Here is a 20,130-nt window from a genome sequence, read left to right as displayed (position 1 = left end):
ACTTGGACACCAAGTGAAGACCGAACGAATGTGGCTGTTGGGAAATGGCTCATTTCTCTTTCCTGAAGCATTCGGCAGCACTTTCCAAGTCCTGACTTGTGCACGGGCGGTTACAAATGTGTTTTTGTGCAAATAATAAAGCGCCATTTTGTCCCCATAGTCAATTCGTCAAACAAGGTCTGGTCTCTGGGATGTTTTATGCGCCTTTGCTGCTAAACCAATCAGGTTGTGCCCTATGCTTTTGCCAGATCGTCTGTTCTCCTACCCCCCCCCCCCGGCGTAATTTGTAACTCGTGAACATTTAATCACTCACGGAGGGTAGGAGAATGGACTTGTATGTTACCCTGTCCGGATGGCGTTGTTGCAAACTGCCCGCACATAAAAACCTCATCCCCTGCTCAATCTGTGGAGCTCATCATTACGAAGCGTCCCCCCTGAGGTCCCCGACAGACGCGGGCTTCCCAAATGGGAGGCTGGGGTGTTCCGATAAGCGCCAAAATGACATCGGCTAATGCAGAGAAGACGAGCAGAAGTCGTTGGGTCCCACTCGGAGTGGCGACATATGGTTTCTGAATTTCATACACAAACGCGCGCTTCGCTCCTCGTAGGCCTCATCGACATTGCAAATCTATTCGAGAAGGAGCGAGAAAATATACAGGCGGTGATTCGTGACCCCGCCACGACGTATACTCACGCGGCGTTCGCATCCTTTTCTTTCAGCGTGCTCCAGAGAGACCGAAAAAGTATGCAAGCTGTCCTCAGAAGACAACCTGCAGCCCTTCAAGGACAAGATGGATGAGTTTGTTAGCCAGGGTGAGTTACTCTCACTTTGTCACTTTTTGGACATACATCCACAGTTTGACACAGACTTTGATAAATGTACGGAATTCCGGCAGGACACAGGATGCGGTACATAGTCCAGCTTTATTCTTTTTCCTATTTAAAATTGTATTTTGCTTCCCTTCCGCTTCAAATGCACTCACTCAAATTGACCTTACTTATGTCAGTCAGGCGCATGTCTGCCTCACAGTTCTGTGGTTTTGGGTTTGAATCTCAGACCTCTCTGCTTGTGTGCGTTTTCTCTCGGCGCCTACCACAACTTCAAAAACACGCTCGGTTGAATGAAGACTCGAAATCAAGGGTGCCCAAGTCAGGTCCTCGAGAGCCCCTGTCCAGTCTCCCTGCTCCACCACAGCAGATTCAAATGATGAGAATCGTCATCAGGCTTCGATGTGTGACCTGCAATGCAACTGGGCTGATCACCAGTCCAGGGTGTACACCGCCTCTTGGCTACGTAGTTGGGAGAGCATCTTGCTCACCCGTGACCATCATGACGATAATCGCGGTAGACGGTGATTAAATGGACCTCATTGGCGTAATATTGGAAACAAGAAGAAGCCTCTCACCTTGTTGAACGCGCCTCCGTCTACCTATTCAAAATCAAACAAACCATTGTTATCAGATGTTTACCAATAGGGCTGTTCAAATGATGATGACGAATTGAGGTGGACCTCCTCTTTCACCGCCCATGTTTCAGAATGTCGTTACCCGACCACAACCGTATATGAAAAGTGCTTTCATTTATGCCCTTTCACACTTCTAATCCATGTACGGCTTCGTTTTAATAATGTGGATTTGATAACCAGTAGAATCCATCTTCCAAATAGCGACTTGTAGACTTAGCGTCGCATTTCACATGTCAACAGCCCCACTGAGAGTGGCTTTCCCTCGCCTTGGTCTCACATGGTTTTGCTTCCATAAATGTTCAAATTACCCAATATCTCCCGGAGGAATTAAAGATGAGAGAAAAAGTGCTGTCAGGCTGGCAAAACAAGAATCGGCTGAACTATTTACTGGAGACTTAGCGTAAGGAGTCTGCATTCGACATTGCTGTTAATTCACTACAGTGCATCTTTAAGTTTAACAGTCTTGATGTTTTGTGCAAGGGAACCATAAACGCGAACTGAGACGTGAGAGTTTGTCACCAGATCGACACGGAAATCTTGATCTCGTTGATATTTCGGAACTGTGACAATAACCACATCTTCTGTGGTTTGTCCGTAAAACAAAACGATGTTTCACTAACCGCCCAATGAAACTGACATAAATGGTTTAGTAAAAGGGTTAGTGAAGTCAACCCTCGGTATATCGCGGTTCACCTTTCACGACTTCGCTGTTTCATGGATATTTTATTTATTTATTTATTACAGTGTGTTGTGTTCTGCATTCCGATTGGCTAAGTGACTGAAGACCAATGTCAACAGTCTCCGCGCCTCGCCTACAGCTTGCTAAATTTACGTTTGCAGCTTTTGATCTTTGGTTTCATTCGACAGTACAGGATTGTAGTGTGAAATAATTTTGGAAAAAAAATGAAGCTAACTGTAACTGTCGTGATGCTCAGTTCGTGGTGTCCGCCCTCGGTCGTCATGGTAACGAACTCCTTACTGAGGAGTGAAGCGGGCGGGGTGAGCCGTGGCTCAATTTCATATTCAGGCTGTTGAGCGCCAATGAAGCAATACTTACATTTATGCTGCCGAGTTTGACTATTGTGAAGAACTTTTACGGGCCGTGAAGGATAGTTGACACGCGTCCTGCAAAAAATAAACAAACAAATAAATAAAAAGCCATGACGCTGACGTTCAATAGGGAAGCTTCAGAATTAGGAAAGCGCTATTGTGTCGCTTTTGTTGCACAACTGTATCCAGCAACATTGTTTGCTGGGTGTTTTTATATAACAATAAATGTATTTGTCTTCTGTTGGCTTTGACCCAGGCGGCATTTAACTGACTGTGACCAATCCCTCTGAAGGAACATGCCACAGGCTTCGCGCCGACTGCTTTTGTATTCAAATGAGGAAGTCTAACGCGGAGCATATGTGGCTCGGCGGTAAAGCTCGCTGTCCGTTTTTTTTTTTTTTTAAAGGAAGTCTGCAGATGAAAAGCTCCTGGCGCCCTCCATTACTCCCCTCGCTCCCCTCGGTCCCCTCTCTCATACGCTCCCTTTCTGGGTTGGGGAGAGAAATATGGAAGCTCCCGCTTTGATTCACATGACAAGGTTTTTCCTCTGAGAGACGATTGCGAGCGTGGAAGTTTCACTCGCATGGCTCCAGACGGGATTCTTGGGGTTCCGCCACTGTGGCGTTAGAAAAGAGGAGGAGGGGGGTGGGGGGGGGGGGGCGAGAACACTCAAAACAAAACAAGAAAACAGCCAAATGTCATATTTTTTCTGTTATTTCGCTAATCTCCAAAAAGGCCCGTGGGTTCAACTGTTTCTGGCTCCATCGTTTTTAACCGCCTTTGTTTATTTTCTGGCCATGAAACTAACCACAGGATAACAGTGGAACCGGACATGTTGGGAATCCGTTGTTTGGTCTCGCTGCTTTTTTTTTTTGTTTTTTGTTTTTTTTGCCGCTCGCTTCACAAAGTCTTTCGCCACTCTTTGATGCTCGCTCTTTGGGCCCGGTTGGTTAATCTGTTTCTGATAGACCTCCAGATTACGAGGGCGGGATTACATCCATTCTCCCCAACTCTTCTCAAAAACGTCGTGAGACGTTTTTCATGTTTTGCTCACCATATCGTTGCCAAGCTAAGTAATGACTGTTACTGTTCTATCATCACAATCTAATGGCAGCGCAGGTATCCCCCCCGGGCTTTGTCAAACTACACCTGGAACGCAGAGAAAAATCCTTCTGGTTGCTTTCTGTCAAACAATAAAATCACAAAATTTGGAGGTAAAATGTTTTTCATCAGAAGCTGACTGTTTATCCGTCAACCGTGCAGTTTTTATTGCACTTGTCCCGATTAAAGTCACAGTTGAGTTGGAGCCTTCCCAGCTGACCAAGAGCGCGTAGAGACAATTAACCCACTACATTATTTTTTTTTCTTTTTAAAGTACTTGGAGAAAACGCACATAAGCACAGCCCAAACATGTCAACTGCACAAGCGAAAGGCTAAGATTCGACAGACAGTCGTGCCAACCACTCGGTCACCATGTCAAAAGATTGCCGACAAACGCATCACCGACGCGGACGAGGTGCCGCTCACTTTCAACATCCCGGTGAACCGCGTTGTCGAAAAGAAGGGGACCAGCTCGGTAGCGATACGCACAACGGGGCACAAGTTTGCTGTTGTGCTTGGTTGCCGTAGCAATGGGCAGAAACTGCCCCCCCCCAACCCCCCAAGCTTTCCGGCTGGAGTATGCATTAAGGCAAATCGAAAAGGCTGGGCGGACGAGGAGAAAATGAGAGAGTGGCTCAGTCAGGTGGACGTGAAGAGACCGGATGTTTTTTTTTTTTTTTTTCCCCACGCCTGGATGAGGATTGATCCATAAATAATGTGTATATTGTTAAATGCATAAATACCACCAAACTCAGTTTTGCTCCCGTTGCCTTTTAAAAAAATAATAATAATAAAATACGCGAGAGTGCATTTATGTTATCGTATTATTTTAAGCGAGCATACATTTTACCATAACTGTATCCAATAATGCAGTGCGTCTTGTGTACGTCTTGAATACAGCAATAGCAGCCATAACCGACACTGCGCCTTTTAATCCGGTGCGCCGTATGAGCGGGAAAATACGCTACTTACTTTTCTCAAGGAACAAAGCGACTTCTCGATATGAAGCCTCGTTCATATTTATCATAAGATATTGACGAGCTGTCATCCCGGAGGAATTGGACTGTTGGCCCGATGGGTGATTTAGCGCCGTGCAATTGCATCGGTCCCAGCGGGTTTCTCCGAGATCTTAAGATGCTGCTCTGGCTTCAATTACACATCGCAACCAGATATTCCCGGGATAAGAGCTGAACATTGATTTGCGCCAGGAAAGATTATCTGTTCTATCTGCAGTCATGTCTGCCTCGCAAAACGAACCCATGAGGAGAATTGACTCGAGGACATGGCCAATCATTGACAGTTTAATGCAGTTTTAGCATACGTTTATTGAACGCGAAGACAACCGGCTCCCTCTTTGACGATTATACGGCAGTACAGTTGACGGCGCGACCCAAGGGGGGGGGGGGACATACGGCTGGATCAAATCCGCTGTTGCTCTTATTCTATTTGAAAATAGGGAGCCTGCGGATCAGAAATGAGATAAGTTAACTGCCATCGAGCCAGGCTGTCACACTCCACTGCCACTCCAAGTGACCCCGATGGTCGCTGAGATTAGCGCGCTGTAGCCTGCTCGAAATGTCCACGAGTGCCGCGGTGCCCGGTCTTTTTTTTTTTTTGCATCAGGGACTTGTTTTTGATGTAAAGTAATATTTTCACGGACTAGCAAAGAAACAAAAACATGATTGAAATATTGACCTGACCTTCACCGCCACGCCACCGCAAAGTGAGAATCACCTGTCACGTTAAACCTGTAAGACTGCTGATTTTAGTCTCGTAAATGTAGCTTTTTTTTCTCTTGTAAGTCGTCTCATCCGTCGGCTTTTCTCCCTTTACGAGCTTTGGGCTAAGAGCAAGTTTCAGAGTGGAGTGGGGAAAAAATGTAGGAGTTAAGGTATTGGAATGTCGAAGGCTGCAGCTATCGACTATTTTGGTATTCGAATATCCGACTGAAAAATTCTGTCGAATAATTGGGTATTCGGATTAAAAAGAGAGGGCTCGGTGGTCGAGGCTCCAGCCTACCCCCCCCCCACATTCCAAAAACATTCATGGCAGGCTGATTGAACACTCTAAATTGTCCGTAAGTGTGATTGTGAGTGTGAATGGTTGTTCGTCTCTGTGTGCCCTGCGATTGGCTGGCAACCAGTTAAGGGTGTCGCCCGCCTACTGCCCAAAGACAGCTGGGATAGGCTCCAGCACGCCCCCGGACCTTTGTGAGGTTAAAGCGGATCGGAAAACGGATGGATGGATGGATAAAAAGAAAAATTAGATTTTTTTTTTTGCTCAGTTATGAATACAGAAGATGCAAAACTTCCACTTCATCATGAATGACCAACTGGTGTTCATTTTTTAAAATAATCAACATTTTATACTTGCATTAAAAGCAGCACACGATTTTCCATTCTAGACATATTTTCAAACAAATGTTATCAAACGAATCAACAAACATTTTAAAACCTCAATATGCCCCATTTTTGCTCATCTTAACTTCCCCACCCTCGCCTTCCACCTCGCACCTTTCGCACCACGCAGCCATCCGTCTCCATTCGGAGACAACAGCACAAAGAGGCACTTGTGCTGCGCTCGCTCGGAATCATTTGTCAGTTGCGCAACAGCGAAGCGCTCCAGCCGCTCGGTGGCACACCAGCGACCACGAAAACAACTGTTGGTTTAAGCGACGATGGCAGGCGGGACCGCTCGTGTACATACAAGTCCGCCTGCCAGTGATCTCATCCCCGGCGCGCATTCCTCGCACGGCTCTCGTTTTCCCACCAAATGCCTTTTTCTCTTCTTTCTCTTTTTCAGCCAAAACTGAGCTGGAAACGCAGGAGAAACAACTGGCAGACACGCAAAACACGTAAGCCCTTGATCTTTCTTTCAGGATTAGTCTCGAAGCTTCTTCACCTTCTCTCCGGTCGGTGATTCCTCTTATTCCATTTCGCGGGTTACATAAGGCGTGCTCTTGTGCGTCAAAGCCCTGATTTGTGAGTTTGGAAGTAAAGGCAACACGGGAAGATAAATCCAACAAAGCCTTCAATGCCATATTCACAGAGGAATATAATCTTGCCGCTTTGTCAATATTTAGGGCTTCTCGTTCCTTCGGTTATGAGGAAGGTGCAGGCCATGGTTCCGGGGGGGCCTCAGTAGACGGGAGCCTATTCCACACACCCCCGCGCACCCCCACGTGCGGTGTCTGCGTTGTTTATCTAAGCGAAGCGAGAGTAGACAGCCTTGGCTCCAGGTTTCTGTTACGGCTGGTGAGGAATGCGTTCCTACAGCGCACTCCAAACAAAGAGAGCCCAACCTGCCCACTGTATTGATCCACTGCAAACGGGCTCCCTGTTCAACACCTTGACATGCGTCGTCGCGCGGCACCAGCGATTCTGATGGATCGTTGGTGCGTGGCCCTCCCTGCCTTTACGCCCTAAACACGTGTCCACCAAGGTTCAAGATTTTAAGGTTTCTCTTTATTTGATACTAAATCGGCTTCAACATTTTTGTTTTTTTTCCGCAATTTGGATACCATTGATATTTTCAGTCTTCATTTTTACATACACACTGGCGAATGGAACGAAAACAGAATGAATGACTGCCGGTTAGCATGTCTTCCTCACAGTCAGGAGGTTCTGGGTTCGAATGGTTGTATGTGAATGACTGACCGGCGAGGGTGTCCTCTGCATCTCGCCCAAAGTCAGCTAGGAAAGGCTTGCAGGACAGGCACCACGGAATAATGGATGGATAGATTGCTGACTTTCGCGAGGGTGTCCTCTGCATCTCGCCCAAAGTCAGCTCGGAAAGGCTTGCAGGACAGGCACCACGAAATAATGGATGGATGGATAGATTGATGACTTTTTGCTACCGGGTTAGCATAGCTAAGCGATACACTACATCGCGTTCTGGCTTAAATCCAAATGTCTTAAGTCTGTTGTCTGAATTCACTGTTTTGTTTCGAAAAAACATCAAATTCCAAGATAAGCGTTTGGATTGCGCATATTTGCTTTGACACCGCCAATTTTTTTTTTTTTTGCAATAACTGACGTTGTTTTATCTCATGCTGTAATAGTTTTGTCTGGATCTTCCCGTTTTCTTTTTTTTTTTTGTCCTCCTCCTCCTTTAGCTTCTTAGAGCTCAGCACATCCTTCTCGGTCAAACCCAAACCGGGAGAAAAGGAGGCGTCACCCAACACTCTTTTCGGCCTTTGGCACGAGTTTTCCACGGATTTTAAAGAACAGTGGAAGAAGCAGAACAAGCTGATGCTAAAGGAACGGTGAGTTACGCAGGCCCTGGATTAGAGCGCTAGAATGTTGATGAATAGACTGCTTGTTTGCTAGCTTGCTAGCTATGTGGTCAGATAGAGTCAACGTAGCTGTATAAGCTTTGTGAAATGTACCAAAGTTAGCTTAGCTTAGGTTTTTTTTTTTCCTGTTAGCTAGCTATAAGAAAAATACATACATTTCTAGCTAGCTAGTTAGCTACCAAAATAGTCAAATAGGCTCTATTTCCAATTGGTAGATGGGGAATTAATTTGTCACGGCAGCATTAGCAACCCACAAACACTCACATTCATAAGAAACTACTAAACTAAAAACTAATTGTCGCATTGAGGAACTATTCCAAGAAATGTAAATATAATCTAAGCAAGAAAAACAATTACGCAAAACTAAGCAAAAAGAAAAAAAGAAGCTCTTGCTTATTGGTGTGTTTTTTTCCCCTCCCTACCATAGTGAAAAGAAATTCACTTCCAAATCTGAAGCCAGCTAATGGCTAATGTTAGCTACTCCCATCTGGAGATAGTGTGATAAGGTGTGTGTGGGGTGTTCTAATTTCCTCCCTCTCGTAGATTCAGTGGCACGGTTTCTTTTGAGCTGATTGTACTACAGAATCTTTATTCTTGCAGTTTTGCCACGGTCTTATTCTTGTACAAAGTTTGTACGCTGTTCTTGACTTTTTCCTCTCATATCGCAACGTTGCTCTGGGATAGTATTGTTTTTCCCTAAATATTATTACTTTACATGAGTATTGTATATGGTGAATTCTTGAAATGCTTTTTTTTTTTCCCCCCTCATATTTTGACCCTATCTATTTTTGCTGAATGTGAGCATTTTTGGAAAGTGTCAAATCAAATCCTGCTGTTTCGTTTTGCTGTTGGAAAGGTAAACTCCCAACTCTTGAACAAGTTCAAGTGTGTCGCGCTCACTCTGTAGATCCTATCGCGGTCATTCGGATTCCTCGGCCCCTGTAATGAAAAGAACGCACGCAGCATCCACTTGGCTTCCAGTGCTGTGATAGATACACCGATTACAATGCAGGACAACAGAAAGCAAATTGGTCCATTATGCCACATGAAGATCACATCGAGATATTCGTCCAAAGGCCCCGAGTGAGAGGCTGGCAGGAAAGCATACAAACAGAATGGGAAATCGTTAACCCTTTGACCTTTGGCCCCAAGCTATCATGCGGCTTTCGCTGTGCGATGGCGGTTGCGCAGTTAAAGATTGTAATCTTCCCTCACGCGGTGCTGGCACTGACGGGTCAAGTTATCGCTGCCCTCTTCTTTGAGCGAACAAGCCAACTCGTGAAAATGCTCAACCACTTCCGAAGCTGAATTTTTGTTTGGGTTGAAGTGATCATCGCTCAACAGGTCATAGTCATGTTTTTTTTTTTTTTTTTTGTGAACAGAACACAGGTCACAGTTTTATGAGGATCGTGTAAGTTTTGGGAGATCGTAACTAGGGCTGAGATGTCGAGAATGGACAAAAATGTGATCATCTTATGACAATCATTTTCTTGACTTTTGATTTACGCTACTTTTTTTCTTTCTATTTTGTTGAACAACAGGGTACATTGTGGCTGATTTTCAAATCTTTTAATACGGAACTTTATATGCTAAATTGGATCGTGATGACTTTATTCTTGGAAAATAAAGCCATGGATTCTTTATTATGTACTTTTTTCTCTTAGAATTACTGACTTTGTTTTGGGAAAATTCTGACTGGATTTCAAAGGCAAATTTTTTTTCCCTCAGAAATTTTTGTCTTAATTTTGGCAAAATATGAAGAAAAAATGTAAGTTTTCCCCTATTAGTATTTTTTTTTTTTTTTTGTGACCCAATAACACATTCCGATTTCGTAGTTCACAGACACCCAAACCAAGTTAATAAATAATACAGAACGGTGTTTCTGTTCTGTATTACGTATTTTAACACGTAACAAATTCCAAAGCGTGCGGGAAGAATAATGTTTCTGTCTCTATATTTTGTGCCTTGCGTTTTAGGCTGAAGATGGCGGAGGAGTGTTTCAAACAGGCCAAGGAGAAAGCATCCTACAACGTCAAACCCAAACACGCGACTGGAATAGTACGTCGTCCTTTTTCTTCGTCTGAGTTCTGCCGGTCTACTCTGCTTTATCTCAAGTAGTCTCGGGAAAAACAACCCCCCCCAAAATAAAAACATCTTTTCTCTGTTCCGCAGAAAGCGAAGCTGGGCCAGAAGATGTAAAGCAGAGAAGGGTAATCTCCGAGGCTACTGCGAAAGTACAATCGGACGTGACGCATCAGTCATTTTTACTCCAAAGTATTCTTTTTTTTAAGAAATCAATTTAATACCATCGCAAGTTGGCCCATTTTAAACGTATCCAGCGTGGAATGCTCATCCCGCTTCTGGCAGCACTTATTGAGTTATTGCTTGCAAAAGACAAACTCGACCCTCGGGGATTTGAGCCTGGATGCCAGAAAATGCTCGGCGCAAATTCATAGCAACACTGTATCCGTGCGTTGGATTTTTTTTTTTTTTTGAAGCCATATGTAGAGGATCTTTGTTTTTCCCCGAGTGCAATATCTCCGTCTACTTTCCGGACAAAGCGTTTTACAAGATAGATAACCCTGACAAAGTGCCTTATCGCACACGAGAGTTGACAAATGAGTGCTGGACAACGTGGATTTTAGAAACGTGTCATTTGTAATTCGATATTTGCATTGAAAAGAAAAAGGGCAAAAAACGTGGCTTTACTTTTTGGGTAGCCGCATTTTTCGCCCCTCCTTTGCTGCATTTGCTCATCCTCGAAAGGTCACCCCCCCCCCGCCCCCCTCTTCTTATAAAAGCGATCGTGATGTAATGTCATCAAGCTAAAATCGTTCGCTTTTCTTTTAATTCTTATGCAGGCCATTTTGTTGTTTTGTCATCTTCCTCTCATCCACTAAGGTGCTTACGGAGCAACAAGATCACATGACATGTTTTAGATGGGATACCTTTTGACCCTGAAAAAGATATCGATATATAGATATATATTTATTGAATAAAATAATTTACATTCATTTTACATTTTTGGTGGGTCTTTCCTGCTCCTGTTTGTCAGCGGCTGTGCAACCAAATAATAAAATAGGATTTATATGAAATAGATTTAATATATTTTCACATATGCACACTTACATAACATGTTTATATTGGATGATATATTGCATTGCACTTGAAATACACATGCAGCAGTACAGCCTGTTCTCACATGAATTTTGTACAAGAACAAATGCGTTTTTCTCGATAGAAAATGGGCATTTGGGGATTTCTCGGGGGGCGGGGGGTTGACTTTGAAACATTTTCATTGATGTTAATGCAGAAATTTACCAAAGAGTGGGTGACGCATCATAGCATGTCCACCATATTTGTAGTCCATCTGAGTTTTTGGATGAGTTCCTCCTAAATTCTTGTGAGAACATGTTGAGCAGTATTGTGGGGTGTTTTTGTTGTTCTTTTTGTAGGATATATGTGTGTGTGTGTGTGTGTGTGTGTGTGTGTGTGTGTGTGTGTGTGTGTGTGTGTGTGTGTGTGTGTGTGTCCAAACAGGCAAAAGTCTTTATTGCGTTGCCTTTAGACAACCGATTGTGCATCGCTAAGAACACTGAATGGATTTAAGAGAACGAGACGGATTTTGATCATCTCCTACCGGTAAACACCCTTTCACAGTTTGGGTCCAGTAAGTCATTTAGCTTTTGGACTCTTTCCCCTGGCAACAAAGGAAAATATCAGGCCCACATCAAAACGTAACAGTCTCTTAACACGTCCTCGAGTCTGTGATTGAATCAGTGTCTTCTCCTTCTGCGTTTCATTAAGTTCCAAGCAAAGAGAGGGGCGCTTTTTTTGGAGGGGTGGCCGGGAGGGGGGCATCATTTGCGAGTTTTCGCCAAGGGTCTTCACAGCTTTCCGTGGCCGCTCACGTCCACCGACATGCAGCGACACTGTTTGACCCTCTGCACTTTGCGGTGCCGGAAAGGGGGCTGCAGGTCGGGGCAATCCAGCTGCACGGTGAGCTGCGTGACGCGGTGCGGCCGGCAGAAGGAGCACGACTGAAAGGGCTCCTGGGCCTTATTGTGGCCTTTCCTTCCTTGTCCTCGATTGTGGCTGGGCCCCATGTGCCGGGGGATGTAGAAGGAGTTGCACTGGCCGTAGCAGAAGCGGTTGACCACCGTGCGGCTCCGGCAGCCTTCCTCGCTGATGGTCTGGCGCAGGGGTTGGGTCTTGCACCAGTCCCTGCGCAGGTAGCGCCGCTCGGTCACCACCAAGGCCTCGCGGCTGGACGACAGCACCTCGGGCTTGGGCTGCAGGAGCTGCTGGTGACGCTCGGAGGACAGGTTGGCTTTGGTCTTGTACGGCGACGGGATGTAGCCCTGCGGCCGGGACTTTTTGCTTTCTGCCGTGATGCAGAGCGCTCCAGCTAATATGACCGCGATGGTTATTCTCCACAGCATTCTAAAATCGGACAGAGACGAACGAGTGTGCGTTAGGAACAAAATGCAAAACATCTGTTGTCGCATGATCAGAAAAGATTCATCCCGCCCGCTCACGCTTACCACCTTTTACGTTCTGGTCTTGCTGAAATGAATTTGTCAGCATCGGCTTGTCGTTACTTCTGCAGTCAATCGCCGCCTATTTGTGGTCCGCTCATCACAAACTCGGCTATTCATCTCACCATAAGCTAAAATGGATTGCCCGTGCAGAGATATGATTTAAGTATCTACGTTGACGAACTTCTCTCCAAAAAGTTTAGGACTGATGTCATGAAAGATTTCAAAGCCAAGCGACAAGTTTCCCCTTCGGTGTGGGCCAGACCGCCAAGCAACAAGACCCAGCGGGGTTTGATTGGTTCACTGTGTGACAAGCGGCAAGTTGTGCGAGTGCGACTCGTGGCTGCTTCACCGCGACGATGGCTTGAGCATCTGACACTTCCTGGCTATCCCTCCTCACCCAGCTGGGCTTTATGTGATACATTTTTCCCCCCCTCAGCCCCAACCTCAAGGGAGTCATCAGGGGGAACCGTTTGGAATATGTGGATGACTTCAACTTGGCCGATACGACAGAGCTCCAGTGGATGCTTGAAGAATCCTTCCAGAAGTGGACATCAGGAATATTATTTTGACGGGAAAAACTTGGTTTGTACTTTGGATTTGAAATATGTCTTTTGTGACACCAGTCCAGGAACTTTTCTCACACACCTTGTACGCGTGTATCTCCACTTGTATACCCCATCAATAGTCGATACAATCCGGTCCATAAATCTTTTCCGCCCATAAAATTTTCCCTTCCGTTCTGCTGCTGCCTCATGCGGCAACAAGGAGACCCAGCTAGCTCGCTAGTTTAGAATGCGGCATCTGGCGAGGCAAGACTATTTACAGCACCAACAGGCGCAAATACCAACCAGGATTGGACCTTTGACCACAGTGTAACATGGGGTTCTACTGAAGGGAAGTCATTTTCAACTAAAAAGAAAAACGTTTTTCTTACTTAGACGCGGAAGTTCGAGTTTGAACTTGCAGTACCAGCCAGACTATGAAAAAAAGCAAGTATGTGAAAGTTTTTTTTTGTGTGTGTGTGTGTGTGGGGGGGGGGGGGTTCATTGTTCATTCTAAACTGTTAATACAGGCAATTTGAAAGATTTTTGTGGGAGCCCTCAGTTTCTTGTGTTTTTGCTTTTTGCAGCAGGACTTGATCCCAATCTCCCACAAATAGTTGGGGTTCCCTGTATTGAGGTTTTTTTTTCTGTTATGCAACCGTTCACAAAATAAACAAAGCCCTCCAATCAAATGATGCCCTTACACACACATAACGAGAAGGGGAAGTTGATTTTTGGTCGAGTCGCCGGGCAAAATAATTGGTAATAATTTGTTTGCTTTAGTCATGAACTATGCCGCAAATATGTAAACCGGCATTGGACAGGCCCATCTGCATGCCATTAGGGGAGGAAGACTGGGACCCCCATTGCACCCCCCCCAACCCTCCCAGGCAAGTACCCAGTTCTCATTTTATTCTCTTTGCTGATATACTCTTGTTTGAAATCTGCACTGAGAATGACCTGCCGCCTCTGCGATTGTCTTCTGTATCGTCCTCACGTCATAAAGGGAGAATTGATCCCTCGTCTGCCAGCGTGCACGCTGTCAGTGTTTTGCGCCAGCACATTTTTGACCATCACTCAAGCATCTTTTGAACAGATGTTCCTGAAAAGGACCAACAAAGAACCAAAGCGCCTCAAGGCCATCGTGCGCTTCGATTGAGTCTTCTTTTGCCCAGCAAACGGCTCCGACTTCCTCTCTGCGACCTGCGACTCACCCTGACCTGGAACAAATGACTTCACGGTAATCCGCTTTGGGTTTCGACTCTTTGTGGTGCTGCTTTGCGATCCCGATGTCAAGGCGGCCGTGTCGTCGAGCGATCGCTTCTCAGCGACATTGGTTTTCGTGTTCAACGTCGGCAGCCATTTGTCCCTTCTGCTTCGATTCTTGCGCATTTTTTTTTTTTTTTTTTTGCCTTTATCGTACAGTGGTCATAAAGGTAATAAAAGTACTTGGTAGTTATTATTTTTAAGGGTAATGTAAGATGAGTTTGAAATGAAAGCGTTTAGGGGCTCTAGTTTGTGGTATAGTCGTCATTAGGAATTTGGAGGGAAACATTCAAGTCAGAGCGGCCCGGTGGGCCAGTGGTTAGCACGTCGACCTCACAGTGCACAGGTACCGGGTTCAATCCCAGTACTGGCCTCCCCGGTGTGGAGTTTGCATGTACTCCCCGGGCCTGCGTGGGTTTTCTCCGGGTATTCCGGTTTCCAAAAACATGCATGACAGGCAGATTGAACACTCCAAATTTTCCTGAGGTGTGAGTGTGAGCGCAGATGGTTGTTCGTCTCTGTGTGCCCTGCGATTGGCTGGCAACCGGTTCAGGATGTCGCCCGTCTCCTGCCCGAAGATGGCTGGGAGAGACTGCAGCACCCACCCCCCCCGCGACCCTTGTGAGTATAAAGCGGATCGGAAAATGAAGGAATGAATGAACATCAGGTCAGGCATTTCGAGTTTAAAATCTGATGTTTCTACGGTACCGTGTGAGCCTGCAAAGATAGTTAGAGCTCAAACCAAAGCTTGTGCTCCTTGCTTCCAACACCGAGCGCGTCTCCCTCCTCCAATGCACCTGATCATTCAAACAATCAGGATCGTTATCCGGCTTCTCAGAGCTTGCGGATGATCTGATCATTCAAATCAGGTGTGCTGGAGGAGGGAACTATCGAAAACATGTTGGATCGGAGCCCTCGAGGACCTTCTCACTTCTGACTTCTGACTCTCATCCGTGCAGCTTTTTAGCCATTATCCGGCCTGCGCTCAACCTTTTCGGTGAACTGTGTTTGTTGGACTTCGTAAGAGGAAACCCCGTTAGCAGGAATGATTCTCCGTGAGCTGTCGGGATGGCATGCAAAACGCCGCGGGTTCCAAACCAGAATTTAGCAATGCTAACCGCTCAACCACCGTGTTCCCCTCCCTTCAAACTCCCCAAAAGCCTCGGAGTTTCCAAAGCGATGATCGGGCCGACCGTGTACGCAGGAGATGACAGACGGCCCCTGGAGTCTGCAGCCCAGCTTCCTGTCTCCACCCCCCCAGCCCCCCCCCCAAAAAAAACGGGTCTGATAGTGCCAGTCCTGACAAGCGCTCCTCATCAATCCTGCGGTTGGACAGTCTGAGGCTTCGCTTGAGGGATTTGAGGCTTTGCAAAGGGAGGGGGGCTGTTGAGGTGTGGCGATTAGTGGTCTGAGTATGGAGACAGTAGGAAGGGGGACGGAGAGGTCTTGAGGTTTGGGGTATCTCCCCACAACTTTGTGTTTTTAATTTTTGCCCCCTCCTCTGACATTCCCCTCCTCTGTCACTCCGCCTGACGCTCCCACAAAGCATCCCAGGGTCCCGCCGGCGGAAGGAGACTGTGGTCGAAAAACCCGAGCGTAGCCGGGCTCTCCGTCTGCTTCAGACTAATATCGCCCACGTAAACATCTCCGCGACTGCAGCGCGACCGCAAATTCTTTGGGGGACATGCTTCACTGAAGTGTGGCAGACCTTGCTTCCAAAATTCAGGCCTCTAATGAAATTACAAATACCAGAACCAAATACCAGAGAAAGAACAGCCATTAGGCTTTGCTGCGTTTTATTTTCCACCGCAGCACTTGAAATAGCATCGGCGTGCGCTAATGGCTCCCCTTTCAAAAGCCCGGGCGAGATCTTTTCAAAAGGCGCTGTCATAAACGGCGTTGTCGCGACCCGTCTGCAAAGGAAACCTAAAACAAACAGAACCTGATGTCTCAATTATCGCAGCGCCTCAAACACACGCTGCAAAGTGTGTTCAATTATCGGAGAGCCGCGTCGAACTGGCGCTCGCACGCGTGACCGCACTCGCGCGCGGTAGAAACCAATGTTCTTCTTTCGCTTCGACAAAGAGGAAGCGTGTCGTGATCTGCGTTTGGCGGATTTGGCCAAACTTCCCTCGGCTGTTGGCCCATAAACGTTTGGGATGGATGGATGAATGTTTTGGGGTTTTTTTTTCCGAGGAAGAGAGAGGTGGGGTCCGCTCGGCTGTGTCAATGTGTCAGAACGCTCGCGTCGCCGGGAGGTTGCTCCAGGCGGTTTGGGCAGCCCGTTTGTCACCACAATCCATCTTGATAATGACTCGCAGATATTGAGCTTTTTCCCCCTGTAAAGTACCGACTTGAGCGAGCGAGAAAACGCCTCCGCCTCAGAGGCCAAATGGAACGTTTACGAGTGAATGACGGCCAATTAGAGATACTTCTCGGTTTCGAGTGTTCAATCAAGACGGGGGCCACTTAAATGACGCTTTTGAAGCTCGCTTTATGTTGGCTTTTGTCCAAAAGCCACAAACGTAAACGTTCCCCGATTTGATTGCGTTTAATGTCATTTCATTGATTAAGCTAATTACTCAATCAATGCCTGCTTGATTCATTTGGACAGTTTGGACGGCGGCGTCTGGCTCGGTCGGAACAGTTTGCAGCCCGATGCGCACGCATGAAAACGGATGCTTGGATGAGATCGATGTAGAAGAATTTGCCGGCACTCACCTTGAACCTGTGCGATGAAAGTTGCCACTAGTGTGCACCACTAGTGTGCGCCTATCAGTTTCGTATCCAGTTGACATTAAATTTGAATCGAATAGGCGAAAATAGCCAGTTTGGGGCATGAAATGAGCGCAACGACAAAAACTAAAATATTTCGCAATTTATCTTTGCTCACCTATCGAGTGCTTCACCCCCCAAAAAAAACGGGTCTGATAGTGCCAGTCCTGACAAGCGCTCCTCATCAATCCTGCGGTTGGACAGTCTGAGGCTTCGCTTGAGGGATTTGAGGCTTTGCAAAGGGAGGGGGGCTGTTGAGGTGTGGCGATTAGTGGTCTGAGTATGGAGACAGTAGGAAGGGGGACGGAGAGGTCTTGAGGTTTGGGGTATCTCCCCACAACTTTGTGTTTTTAATTTTTGCCCCCTCCTCTGACATTCCCCTACTCTGTCACTCCGCCTGACGCTCGCACTAATCATTCCAGGGTCCCGCCGGCGGAAGGAGACTGTGGTCGAAAAACCCGAGCGTAGCCGAGCTCTCCGTCTGCTTCAGACTAATATCGCCCACGTAAACATCTCCGCGACTGCAGCGCGACCGCAAATTCTTTGGGGGACATGCTTCACTGAAGTGTGGCAGACCTTGCTTCCAAAATTCAGGCCTCTAATGAAATTACAAATACCAGAACCAAATACCAGAGAAAGAACAGCCATTAGGCTTTGCTGCGTTTTATTTTCCACCGCGGCACTTGAAATAGCATCGGCGTGCGCTAATGGCTCCCCTTTCAAAAGCCCGGGCGAGATCTTTTCAAAAGGCGCTGTCATAAACGGCGTTGTCGCGACCCGTCTGCAAAGGAAACCTAAAACAAACAGAACCTGATGTCTCAATTATCGCAGCGCCTCAAACACACGCTGCAAAGTGTGTTCAATTATCGGAGAGCCGCGTCGAACTGGCGCTCGCACGCGTGACCGCACTCGCGCGCGGTAGAAACCAATGTTCTTCTTTCGCTTCGACAAAGAGGAAGCGTGTCGTGATCTGCGTTTGGCGGATTTGGCCAAACTTCCCTCGGCTGTTGGCCCATAAACGTTTGGGATGGATGGATGAATGTTTTGGGGTTTTTTTTTCCGAGGAAGAGAGAGGTGGGGTCCGCTCGGCTGTGTCAATGTGTCAGAACGCTCGCGTCGCCGGGAGGTTGCTCCAGGCGGTTTGGGCAGCCCGTTTGTCACCACAATCCATCTTGATAATGACTCGCAGATATTGAGCTTTTTCCCCCTGTAAAGTACCGACTTGAGCGAGCGAGAAAACGCCTCCGCCTCAGAGGCCAAATGGAACGTTTACGAGTGAATGACGGCCAATTAGAGATACTTCTCGGTTTCGAGTGTTCAATCAAGACGGGGGCCACTTAAATGACGCTTTTGAAGCTCGCTTTATGTTGGCTTTTGTCCAAAAGCCACAAACGTAAACGTTCCCCGATTTGATTGCGTTTAATGTCATTTCATTGATTAAGCTAATTACTCAATCAATGCCTGCTTGATTCATTTGGACAGTTTGGACGGTGGCGTCTGGCTCGGTCGGAACAGTTTGCAGCCCGATGCGCACGCATGAAAACGGATGCTTGGATGAGATCGATGTAGAAGAATTTGCCGGCACTCACCTTGAACCTGTGCGATGAAAGTTGCCACTAGTGTGCACCACTAGTGTGCGCCTATCAGTTTCGTATCCAGTTGACATTAAATTTGAATCGAATAGGCGAAAATAGCCAGTTTGGGGCATGAAATGAGCGCAACGACAAAAACTAAAATATTTCGCAATTTATCTTTGCTCACCTATCGAGTGCTTCAAAAAGTGATTTTGGTGGACACCCAGAAATGGCAAAAATAACCCTAAAATGTTTGCTTTAAACCAAAATGGCACGCTCCCTGTGTCTTTTCAGTTATGCGTTTTTGAGAAAATTTTTTTTTTTTTTGTGGGGCTACCGATGATGGATTTGCCTCACAGATTTCATGTGGCTAATTTCAAGGCTAGCTTCAGGGGTTGACTTTTCCAAAAACAAATTCCACCGGGCACTACCAAGCCCTTTTTTGGGGGGTCTTAAAAAGTCTGCTTTTCAACCAAAATGGCAGACTTGCTGTTTCTTTTCAGTTATGCGTTCTTGATGGACCTGCTAACGGCTAATTTAAACTAGCAACAGGGACTGAGTTTTCCAAAAATCATCCCCACCAGGAAGCACCAAGCCCACTTTTTGGGTCCTATGTTTGCTTTTAAACCAAAATGGTAAACTTCTTGTGTCTTTTTGGTGGCTCTACCCATGATTGACACGCCTCCCAAATTTCATGTTGCTCCGCGAAACAGGCTTCAGGAGCTGAATTTTCCCAAAACGCAGCAATTTCAAGGTCTTTGAGGGCCTCGCTTCACCTCACGCGTGTCAAAGCTTCCATCAAACGGCAGTTTGAAAGTCTTTATCGTTTCGTAAAAGGACTCGTGTGCCGCCTAAGAAAGCGTAATGTGTCAGCGCGGCGGCTAAATCCTCTTTTATCGTCGGCGCAGACCGTACAAGGCGGTGCAGTCGCCGCAGCGGTAAGACGGATCAGAAGGCGCGACTCTCCGAGCGTTCGCCGCACGCACGAATGGAGCAAGACGCGAGCGGAAAACACGGCGCGAACCGTTCCGCGTTTCGCTCCTAATCTCACCGAGGCGTACTGTCATCGCAACCTGGCAACGCTAATTCCCAGCGATCTGCGGCCACTAATGACTGTTATTTTACAGGACGCTTTTATGCAAGGTACCTTCAAGTTGGGAGATTTGGACTCTGGGTGGGCCGCCGGTGGGAGTCAAACAGCCCACGTTGGCTTCCTCAAGAAGTACAGATGCTCCGATTACACGCTGCTTTGGAGTTATGTCCTGCTCACTGGAAGCAGGTCTGACATTGAATTTCAGATTGGGTCCCCCACAGTTTAGGGCTAAAATTTCACTACCTCTGCAACGTTGTTCGCTTCTAAAAGTCATCTGTAAAATGTTTCACCTTACAGAAAATCCGGGCGCATCCATTTCTGTAGAAAAATAGTTGAAGTGGCGACTTGGTAAGAAATGGACTAATCCATTTCTTGTTTTGTTTTTGTTTTTGTCTAATTGCAGTGGCGTCCAAATGGAGGGGCGGTGG

At 46.6% G+C, this 20,130-nt stretch overlaps 2 protein-coding genes across 2 annotated transcripts in view; one reads left to right on the top strand and one right to left on the bottom strand.

Moving 5' to 3' along the window:
• The window catches only part of fmn2a (formin 2a), a 39,030-nt gene extending 27,632 nt beyond the window's left edge, over window positions 1–11,398 (top strand). Inside the window, 5 exon segments of the mRNA XM_019859964.1 lie at window positions 721–813; window positions 6,420–6,471; window positions 7,732–7,881; window positions 9,888–9,969; window positions 10,084–11,398. Of these exon segments, the coding sequence (XP_019715523.1) occupies window positions 721–813; window positions 6,420–6,471; window positions 7,732–7,881; window positions 9,888–9,969; window positions 10,084–10,110 (404 nt within the window). The 3' untranslated portion in view covers window positions 10,111–11,398.
• Window positions 11,399–11,595: 197 nt separating this feature from the next.
• The window catches only part of grem2a (gremlin 2, DAN family BMP antagonist a), a 16,482-nt gene continuing 7,947 nt past the window's right edge, over window positions 11,596–20,130 (bottom strand). Inside the window, exon 2 of the mRNA XM_019860258.1 lies at window positions 11,596–12,354. Within this exon, the coding sequence (XP_019715817.1) occupies window positions 11,799–12,353 (555 nt within the window). The 5' untranslated portion in view covers window position 12,354 and the 3' untranslated portion in view covers window positions 11,596–11,798. The remainder of the gene's footprint in view (window positions 12,355–20,130) is intronic.

This window comes from Hippocampus comes, unplaced genomic scaffold, assembly GCF_001891065.2.
Source record: "Hippocampus comes isolate QL1 unplaced genomic scaffold, H_comes_QL1_v1.1 scaffold39, whole genome shotgun sequence".
Taxonomy (NCBI): Eukaryota; Metazoa; Chordata; class Actinopteri; order Syngnathiformes; family Syngnathidae; genus Hippocampus; species Hippocampus comes.
This window is presented reverse-complemented; position numbering and strand designations above follow the sequence as displayed.